Source organism: Zea mays, chromosome 7 (assembly GCF_902167145.1).
Source record: "Zea mays cultivar B73 chromosome 7, Zm-B73-REFERENCE-NAM-5.0, whole genome shotgun sequence".
Lineage (NCBI taxonomy): Eukaryota > Viridiplantae > Streptophyta > Magnoliopsida > Poales > Poaceae > Zea > Zea mays.
Window position 1 is genome coordinate 134,303,709 of NC_050102.1, and position 10,544 is coordinate 134,314,252.

At 48.3% G+C, this 10,544-nt stretch overlaps 1 protein-coding gene across 1 annotated transcript; it reads left to right on the plus strand.

Annotated features, from left to right (window-relative positions):
• The first annotated feature begins 7,202 nt into the window (after window positions 1-7,202).
• LOC541713 (uncharacterized) lies at window positions 7,203-8,182 on the plus strand. The gene is made up of 2 exons (NM_001305809.1): window positions 7,203-7,503; window positions 7,625-8,182. The coding sequence occupies exons 1-2, from the start codon at window positions 7,335-7,337 to the stop codon at window positions 7,930-7,932; spliced, it is 477 nt and encodes a 158-aa protein (NP_001292738.1). The 5' UTR covers window positions 7,203-7,334; the 3' UTR covers window positions 7,933-8,182.
• Window positions 8,183-10,544: the final 2,362 nt, after the last annotated feature.

The window sequence follows — 10,544 nt, forward strand, 5'->3', positions numbered from 1 at the left end:
GTCTGCATTAGAAACATCTGCTCGATCGACATCGGGGGCGGGGGCGGCAGGTGCTGCTGCTGGGGCACCTCATCCTGTTGAGCGGCTCGCTCCTGCTGAGCACGCCTTCCTCCTCTGCGCCTGTTCTCTGACATCTGCAGAATGCAACCACACATCAGAACTGATCTGGCAAATCTTGCAGCATAAGAAAAGAGTATAGAATTCTTCAACAGCACTGAACAGGTGAGCATCTTCACTGATCTCCAACACAGACCACACAGCTTCTCAGATAAAGAGGAAAGTGGAATAAAAAGGTTTCCCAACTATATTACTAACTCCATTAACATAATAGGTAAACCAAAATGCAGGGGATACCCACACTCTGGTGACAATCATTACAAAGATCCAAACCAAACATAGTTCATCATGACAACCATAAATGCACAGGATATAGCAAACTACCATGTCTAACTAAGACTAACTAAAACCGAGACTAACGCTAAGACTGTAGCTTCTACGTATATATTTCGTATTAATTACAAGATCCAACTCTAACGAGCTATGGTTCTAGAGTTATCTTGGTCTTGCAGTCGGGGTTGCCATAAGACTGGTGTCCACGCCGAGGTGAGCGGTACGGGTGCTGAGTCCCAACGGGAGCGGGGGAACCACCATCCAGGTGACGACGTTCCGCGCGCTCAGCCCGCAGCAGGGCGATCTCAGCACGAGCCCTACTCAGCTCGTCTAATGCATGGTCCAGCTCCGTGTTTAGCACGGCGGCTAGGTTGACTGTGCTGCTCAACCTAGGATTGCCCTCACCAACAGGTGAGACAATCACGCCTCCTGTGCTGCCAGATGGACGGCGGGGGTAATACTTCAGGTCAAGGCCGTCAGCTACCCCACCGAAAACCGAGCAGTAGTGCGAAAGCGCACGCCGTGCAGCATCTTGCATGGCTGCCTCAGCTGAGTCCCGCTCAGAGATAGAATAGTGCTCTGAGCAGGCCTCCGCACCCTGGAGACTGTTCTCCGGGCGGCGCACCAAGCAGGTTGCCTCCCAGCGGTCCGGGTAGACCCCGCGACTGTGCTGGTAGACCACACAGCGATACTCGATGGACCAAGTATGTCGGTTAAGTACCCGACGTAGCAGGGTGTCGAGCGCATCGTGGAAGTGACACCCGCGAGCAGCGTCGCGAGTGATGGGTCGAGCAACCCATCTTTCCGGCTCATGGTTAGCAGAGAGGTCGGTGTCGTGGCTCGAGCTGTCGTCGCCACCTCCGTCGTCTGGGTCTCCTCCAGCAGCTACTCCAGAAGCTGGGGCACCCAGTGGTGGTGTAGGGGGCGCCTCCAGAGGAAGCACAGGGGAGCAGCTCCTCACAGACTCTATCTCCTGCTGGAGCGAGAAGGAAGAGCCCTGCTGCTCCTGTCGTCGACGTTCCTGCTCCTCATGTAGGCGGTGGTGCAGTCTCTCCAAGTGGCTGGACTGTCCGGCCACGGGACGGCGAAGCGGACGCTCAGCAAGGCGGGAGGGTAAGAAGGGGATGACGGACTTTCGTGCAGTGTGTCTAAGTCGAGCCATCTACCAAAGGACATCGCAAGCAAAAGGGTGAGAACAGAATTAATATGACCAGCAAGTAATGAACCATAAATAAATGAAGGATTGGAATAAAGCATAATTTTCAGCAAGGTATAATATATAGTAGAACATAGGTTTGATCGGTATGACCAACTTTTGAAGGGATATCAAAGTCAAGGCAGGGACAGAGGTCTATAGTCCTTAGAACGACCATTCTATTCTAGGTTAGCGGTCCTACAGTCAGCACGGCTTTGATACCACTTATGTCACACCCGGTTTTAGAAGGCAAACCGAATGCGAACCATGTACGTGCCAGGATCAGTTATTCACGTACACAGCAGTTACATAACATGGACATCATCACACAATGCTCAAATAGTATTAAAAAGGAAATAATAGTCGATTACATCATACGTCTGAGACGTCCATATAGTTCTTACAATAAATCAAAGTGCGGAAAAGAAACGTAGATAACCGCGGCCTTCACAGGCAGCCGACTGGGGGGTTGCCGCTAACCCACGCCTAGAACTCGTCGTAGTCTTGGAACTCCTGGAAGTCTCCTTCCACAGCTTCATCTTCGCCTGAGCAGTGGTTGCAATGCTGACAACCTGGGGATGGGGGGGGTTTGGTGTGTAGAGCAAGGGTGAGTACACATCAACATACTCAGCAAGTATCATGTTTGGCTGTAGTGGACTAGCTTTATGTGGGGGTAAGTCAAGCAGTTGCTTTTAGTTGGTCAGATTATTATTTACTAATGAAAAAGCCAGGTTTTAGCATTAACCCAAGTTATTAGCCCGATGTACCCTTTCCAAACGGAAAGAATACCACTTACCAGCACCATAGTCATAACCAAAACCATTAATCTCATCGCCACCTGTACCAAAGTATCTCTGATCAAGTACCACTAATCACTGGAGCTCCCTTGGCCGCTCATAACCGCGAGCACGGCTGATATATCAGTTTTCAAACACTCTGCAGAGGTTGTGCACTTTACCCACAAGCCGTGATTCCCTTTCTGCCCGGAGAGAGCTACTCCCCATTGACCACTACCTAGGTGGCCTAGCAGGGCATCACTACGTAGCCTTTACAAAGATTCCCCGGGGCTGTAGCCACCCGTTAGGTTTCCTAAATGCACCGCACTCCTCCCCAAGGGGCGAACCCAAACTTGGCAGAGCGAGCCGCATACACCGAGCCCCATTGACGGCACGACGGCTAAGTGAACTACACCCCGGATCCTCTAATTATTCAGCTAAGGGCATCCCATTCCACCCTCATGGTTGCACTGTTTTCCCGGGCGGTCATCCATAGAACAGGTCCTTACGGAGAGGCACTCGAGAAACCGCTCGAGCCCCCTTGAAGACCACAAGTATAACATCATCATAAGAAAGGGGAAAACAGCGTATCATAGATAATCTCATCATGTTCATTGATTAGAGTTTGAGCAATAGCATAAAGCTAAACAATAATAATCCAACCCAGATAGGTAAACAAGGACATGGATCACAAAAGCTAGTAAATCCTTAGGTATAAATGTGTAATGCGGGAGGTGAATTAAATAATGAATAGGACAGAGATAGGTCAAGGGACACTTGCCTCCACCAACCGACTGCTGCTCAGGGGCTTCTCCTACGAGTTCCTCGGGCTCTTCAACCGGATCGTTCTCTATGCGATTGCAAACATACATACATCCACATATTTAATACAAAAGAACAGTACACCATACAATAGAATGCAATAAGTAAACAGACGTTCCACGCGGGTTCGCGAGTACGGTTAAGAGAGAAAGAGGAAAAGACAGTCGAGAAACGATCACGTTACATGATTATAAATTAACCACTCGCTTAATGGAAGGAAATTTAATGTAGACACTATGTTTAGCGTAAAGTAAAGTAATGTTTCATGTCTAATCATTATAAGCAGGTGGAGATAAATAAAGAGGATGGTCGCGCGGCGAGACGCGCGACAGCATACGTCGACTAAACTGAGTCCAAAGTGGAACGTCGCGTGAATACACACACGGCGTTACACCTTAAACAACCTGAAATTAAAATGGATCGTCGCGCGACGAAGCGCACGGCGCAGCACATAGATAGAATCTGAATTTAGACAATCCGTCGCGCGGCGAAGCGCGCGACGCAGCACGCTAACTAACGGAGTTTGACATTAACTATCGACTAACAAATAATCATCGCGAGCGCGGGCGAGCGAGGATACGGTCGGGCGAGGTCGGGACGGGGGCGGGGCGACCGGGCCGGGGCGGTTGAACCGGGGGGGGCGGTTGAACCGGCCAGGGGCCGCGCCGGGGCCGCGCCGCCGCTCCGGGGGCCGCGCCAGGCGAGCAGGGAGCCGCCGGGGCCGCACCGGGCGAGCAGGGGCCACGAGCAGGGAGGGCAGGGGCGCGCGCGAGCAGGGGGAGAGAGAGGGCGCGCGCGGGGGAGAGAAGAGGAGGGAGAGGGAGAGAGAGAGGAGAAGGGGAGGGGAGCTCACCTCGGGGTCCAAAATCTGGTGATTGCCGTCTCCAAATCCTAGGGCACCACGGGGAGAGAGAGGTGGAAGAGGGAGAGGAGAGGTTGTTGCGCGGGAGATCCAAATGAGAGAGAGAGAGAGGAGGGGGCGCATGGGGGGGTTGGGCGCCAGGGGCGCGCAGGGCCGGGTCGGACCGGGCCGGCTGGGCTGGGCTAGGCTGGGTCGAGCCACTTCGCGGATTGAAAACCCACGACGTGCGCGGACCACTAAACGGAATTAAATCGCGAATCGAAATCCGGAACGGAACGAGACAAACACTCAACATCAGACAAAGAAAAGTGCTTCGGCATGATGCAACACCCATGACACTTAGGTTTTGGTTTATACATGACACGGGCACTTGTCACTATACTGGTTTGAAATTGGGAAGAAGGAGCAAACGGGGAAAGAGAAAAGAGAGTAACGCCCGAATTTGGTGAGAGAAAAGAAGAAAAAAATTCTACCCCCAAATTCAGGGCGTTACAACATCCCTTATTGCCACCACCATAACATTTTTTATTTATTTGTTTTCTTATTTTAATTGTGAACTTGTTGTCTTAAACTTGGATGGGCACACCCATAAGATTCATCTTGTGAATCATCTTCAGCATCTTCCAGATTATTTTTAATGTGTCTTCATCAACGTCTAAGGATGAGGTGGAGGCTTCGTTGTCATCATCATCATCATCACCATCCTCCTCCTCATCATCATCTTCATCTTCAATTAAAGAGCTTGAGCTTTTAAGTTGCTCGTTACTCTTGATATTCTTAAGCTCATCACATGTGATAGCTATGCATTTGCTTAATGAAGTGGCTTCTTCTTAACCCATCTTCCATGGCATCTCAAATACCACTAACTTGCCAATAACAGGAGCTAGGGTCATTGCTCAAGTCCTCCATGTTGTGAAGAATTAATGGTGATGATGCTTACATACTTGTACATGGCAGCATGAAGATGATGTTCCTCACAATGTCTACATCTCATAGCTTTGTTAATCCAATAGAGTTGAGCTCAATGATAATTAGATTCAACTAAGTACAAATCTTTAAAAAGCTAATTTTATTTTATTTGAAAAGATTGATAGCTTGGTTTAGCTAGGGAACATTTTTGCTCACAAACGTTGCTTATGTCATCATAGAGCTCATTCAACTTTAACCAATTTTTTTTTCTTTTGATAAGGTAAATACTAGGTTAATGATATTCATCCTCAAGGATTCAAGCAAGCAATTTTAGCTATTGCATTTAGATAAATTTAATTTTTTATCACTCTTAGTTGGTTCCTTGGAAGTTTTTAGGGGTTTCATCCCATAACAAGTGACTTTATCAAATAACTAGCTCAATGGCTTCTAGATAGCAATCCATTCTAGTATTCTAATATAAAAAGTTAGTGTCATCAAAGCACGAAGGCCTAGAGGTGTCCATCCTTCTCTCTATAAATAGTGTTGGCTCAACGTCAATTAAATCAAAAGGTCCAAATTGAGCCATTAGCTCTGATACCAACTAAAAGGACTATGACATCTAAGAGGGAGGAGATGAATTAGGCAACATGTTTCACAAATTAAGTGTCTGTTTGATTTTCAACCTAAGGCGACACATTTTGTCTAAGCTTAGTCGCTCGAATTGAATAACTAACCTTAGACAGAAAAGTTAGGCACATTGTGGCACCTTAGGCAGCAAACCAGACAGACCCTAAAGCCTCTTAAATCTTCAAATCAAAACCTATGTAATAAATAAACTATTTGTGTGCAACTACAGTTTTGACAAAATGTGTTGCCATATCTACCATAAAGAGATATGCAATCTAGGTTACAAACCTATCAACTAGCTGCTATGTTAGGAAGGTAAAGCTCACAACGTAAGAAGACTATTGCTGGTACTCCATGAAATGTTTTGTTGCTTCTTAACATAAGAAGACTTAAGATCCGTAGATATAACTAAACTATTGCTGGTACTTCATTGCTTATAACTAAAGTGTACACTAAGTAAAAACGGGTGAATCGAAACACGACACAGGTTTAGAATTGCATCGGTAGGTATGATCGTGAGCGTAGACTTCATCGGTATGAACGCGGCGGGTTTTTTCTTCGCCCGATCCAAACCGACCAATTGTCATCCCTACGTGATCTTGTGGTTCCACGAGTTCAATGGGAGCAGAACGATACAATGACACACAGTACTGGAGAGAGCAGGTAATCCTTTTCCGCGCGGCGCGAGCGCGACCATGCAAATTATCCGTGCTGGAGACTTGACGGGCCTGCAAGATTAGCGAAGCGGGCTATGCTCTGCGATGCCTACGGCCTGCCGGAGACTTCTTCAGAACCTCACGATCACCTCCCCCTCTCTCTCTCCTCTCTCTGTCTCTCTCTCTCTCCTGAGATCAATGCGTTTGCCGGCAAGATGCACGGCCGTTAGGTGAAACGAGAGATGCACCGGCCACCGGGTCAACGCGTTAGGTGAAACAGCGCGAGGACGGCGAGCTCGCCGGTTCGTCGGCTCATCCGTGCGGCCGTGCACTGGCACTGGCACTGGCACTTGGCCTGTGTGAAACGTGAGGCTAACCGACGGCGCTTAGCTGCTCTATAGCACTTTGGCATCAGTTCCCTCCCCGGCCAGCCATCACCATCATTCGGGTCTCGTTTCACAGAGCACCCTTTTCCGCTTCACTTGTGGTGATCAAAAGCTGATTCCAGCCAGAAATTTTCAATGCCCTCGAGGCCCATGGCCCACGAGCTTTTCTGTTCCAAGTAGCATAGCAGTAGTAGAAAACATATGCATGCTCTGATCATACAAAAGGAGGGCGATCGCGATTGCTAGAGTCTGCACAGATAGAGAAGAGAACTCGTCAAAGATGCCACCACCAGCTAGCTAGCCTGAGCACAACTTTCGCGCCCGCTCTGAGGAGCTTTGAGTCGCACCCAAGGCATTCCAATTCCATTCTCTTCACACACTGCGCCATTTCATTTCGTTTTCCTTTTCTTTTTTATGATGAATTCGGTTAAGTAAAGGTGAGAAGAAAAAAAGGTGGAGAGAGTAGGAATGTGCACCGAAGCGAAGAGAGAGTGCGCGATTGACACATGGATCAACTTTTCGGTCTCCAGAAAACATTTTAGCTAGCAAACCATGTGGCCTATAAATAGACCCTCCAACCTCCAGTCTAGTGCCGTGCATAGCAGCAGCAAATAGTGGTTGGCCTGTTGGTACTCTATATCGTCCCTTCCAGTGTACCCGTCCTCCAGCCCATTATACATTATACTTGCTCCAGATAAGACCAAGAGCGTCATGGCCAACGCCTTGCCTCTCATCGTCGCGCTGGTCGCCGCCGCCGGGTGCGCGGCGCTGGCTTCGGCCACGTCGTACACCGTCGGCGACTCGCAGGGCTGGACGACAACCGGCGTCGACTACAGCAGCTGGGCCAGCCGCAACACTTTCGTCGTCGGAGACACACTAGGTGAGCTATAGCTTAATTATTTCTGCTCCTCCGGTCCTTCACGGACGTACGTCTCACTCCGTGAAGCGTGAGAGACCGACTGCAACTGGGCACGCACGCATTACTGGCCGCGATTGTGCAGTGTTCAACTACGTGAGCAAGGCGCACACGGTGACGGAGGTGAGCAAGGCCGGCTACGACGCCTGCTCCGGCGCCAACGCGCTCAGCGACGACGACACCGGCTCCACCACCATCACGCTCCAGACCCCGGGCACGCACTACTTCATCTGCAACGTCCCCGGCCACTGCGCCAGCGGCATGAAGCTAGCGGTCGCCGTCTCCGCCTCGCCCTCGGGCACGGCCCCTTCCGCCGGAGCCCTGCAGGTTCCGGCGATGGCCTCCGTCGTCGCCGCGGCCGCGGGCGCTGCCATCAAGCTCGCGCTCTTCTGACGGAGCACGGCCGGGTCGTCTCAGGGGAGAGACAGTGCATGCAGGCTACGTTCTTGGCGGTTCATAGTTTTCCGCTGGCGATTGTTCGCCGCGCAGTTCATGTATGTAGTGTATGCATGTGTGTATGCTACTCTGCGGTGGCGAGTGCTTTTTCTGATGCCTCTGTCGTTGTGTGTTCATCACCGTCGTGTGCGATTGTTCTTTGGGATGTCTTTGCCTCAATAAAACTGCTTCATTCTCCAGTATTCTATAGATGAGTGCTATGTACTCTGTACGTACAACACACCCTCTCAGATCAATGTCCTGTCAGATAAGTGCGTGATTCAGTGGAAAAGCAGAGGAGATGATCGAGTTTTCAAAGGGCAGGGAACATTGTAAAGCGATCTTGTTGGCTGGACGCCTGGACTTGATGTGTATGCGTCCAGCGGTTTACATTACTACCGATAAATTGAGGTGACCCGTAAACGGGAGGAGAGGCCGATTAGCGAGCGAAGTCACTGACAGTTTTTCGCCTTTTTAGGTGATATGAACCAATCCTACCAGGTTTTACTAGTAAAACATAAATATCACATTTATCAAAAATCTATCAGAGCCACGCCAATCTACACATTGCGATGTAAGTTTATAACGGTTGACATTTTTTTTCTTTCTTTTTCAAGTACGTAAGATAACTCTTTTAATAATGGGTTTTATGATAAAAAAAAGGATAAACAACATTTAGGTGTTTTGGTAGATATCAACATTGATTTTGTCTCCACACGAATAGCGTTTATTTTATCTTGTATGATTCTAGTAAAAGCTCTAGCAGTGTTAGAGCATCTCCGCTAGGAGGCCTCATATCAGTGCCCACAAATTTAAGGTCCTGTTTGTGAGAGCTTCACTTTAAAAGTTTCAGATCTATTTCAGCTTCTTCTATTCAAACAGATTTAGCTCTACGAGCTCTAACTTCAAAAAACTGAAACTAGAGGTCAGATTTATGAAATTTTTAAAGCTCCTCAAGGATGCTTCAAAAACATTGTTTTCATACCTCCTCGTGAAATTGCACAAAACCCACCATACCATTGATTACATGACCTATTGATTCATGTCTTTTTCTGCACCCGCTAATTATCATGGGTAATTAAGGAAACTCGTACAAATTAATTGTATTACAGGAGCTAAAGTATGTGTGTAAGCCAAACACTATTGAACCCCGTCTTACCGATCTGTTAAAGTTGTTTTACGGTGAATCTGAAAAACTGAAGCTGCAATGATTAAAATAGAGCCCTAGAACATAAATCAAATAGACACGGGTAAATAAGTCCTCCACGCCCATGTCCCTATCTACTTTACATATGCCACAGCGGATAGAGGGTCGGCGATCGATGATGCCCCCAAGCGGAGGGAGGCTGACGGGAAAGACCGATAGAACGGCGTGAAGGGTGTCTGCTTTGAATCAGGTCGGTATGTGATGTATTAACCCATGATGTACGGAGGGCGGTGGGGTGGCATCCTGAATGGGAGAATGACTATTAGTGTTAGTAGTGTTAAGGCTGAAAACAAGCTCGAGCCTCATGAACCGCTCGAGTTCGGAGCGACTTGCGAGTCTCAGGTAAGCCAAACTGAGTCTAGCCTATTTTTCGAGCTCGCTGAAGGAGCGAGCCGATCAGGCTCGCAAGCTGTACCTAATTAATTAATCTACAAAATAGCAATAGATATTGGATAATTCTATAAATAATTGGATCAATTTTTAGCTTTTGATGATAAATTTATGATATTTCATAATTTAGATTACTCATAATATTGAATGATGATTGTATATTCCACATTTATATATTTTTAAATATTTTATAATACGATAATATTTATCAGATTACGACTTGCGAGTCAACTTTGAGCCGAGCCTCATTCTCGAGCTCGGTCAGCCACCGGAACGAGCTCGACTCGTGTGTTTCACATTCTACCTCCTCGAATCTTGCGAATGAATGCCCTCATGATAGATCGTGAGGGTGGTGAGAAAAGGTGTCATGGCCGGCAGAAGGATGACCAAGGAATCTACCCATTGAAAGGATCCAATGGCCTAATAGGGGTATAGGCCTGGTTTCTAAACTCCATAATCTTAACCGAAACTATTAGTAGATCGTGGAGCCTCCTTGCATCCATGTGGAACCTTTACACCATAAAGGTTCTACATAGATGCATAGAGCCTTTGCGCAACAGAGCACAAAACTAAACAGAATGGAATTGAGGCAATGAACTTTGAACCGAAAGTTATACCGGTCTCCCTAGGTTGTGGGGAGCTTTCTAAAGCAGTGTTGCATCTAGAACTTGTAAAGAAAGTAGATCTAGTGGAAATCAGGTTCCGCCACGGCCGACCCCGGGCTCGGTGCCACGGGGCTCGACCAGGGGGCGGGCTCTTTCAAGGTTGACATATCCACCTCTCCCAACTGACTAATGGGCCCTAACAACCAGGGGCCCTTCCCTCAGCGCGCTTGTCGGGTACCATAATTAGGGGTACCCCCAACACTCCTAAACACGGCTGGTAACCACCCTCAGCACAAACCGCAAAGACTGATGGGCGCGGTTCAGGTCAAGTCCTCGTCTACCAAGGGACGCAATCTCGCCTCACCCGA

What these genes read in the sequence shown, in the direction of transcription:
- LOC541713 (NM_001305809.1), top strand. Translation starts at nt 7,335, where the DNA reads ATGGCCAACGCCTTGCCTCTCATCGTCGCGCTGGTCGCCGCCGCCGGG. An exon ending in CGTCGTCGGAGACACACTAG is followed by an intron (nt 7,504 to 7,624) that starts GTGAGCTATAGC and finishes GCGATTGTGCAG; the next exon opens with TGTTCAACTACGTGAGCAAG.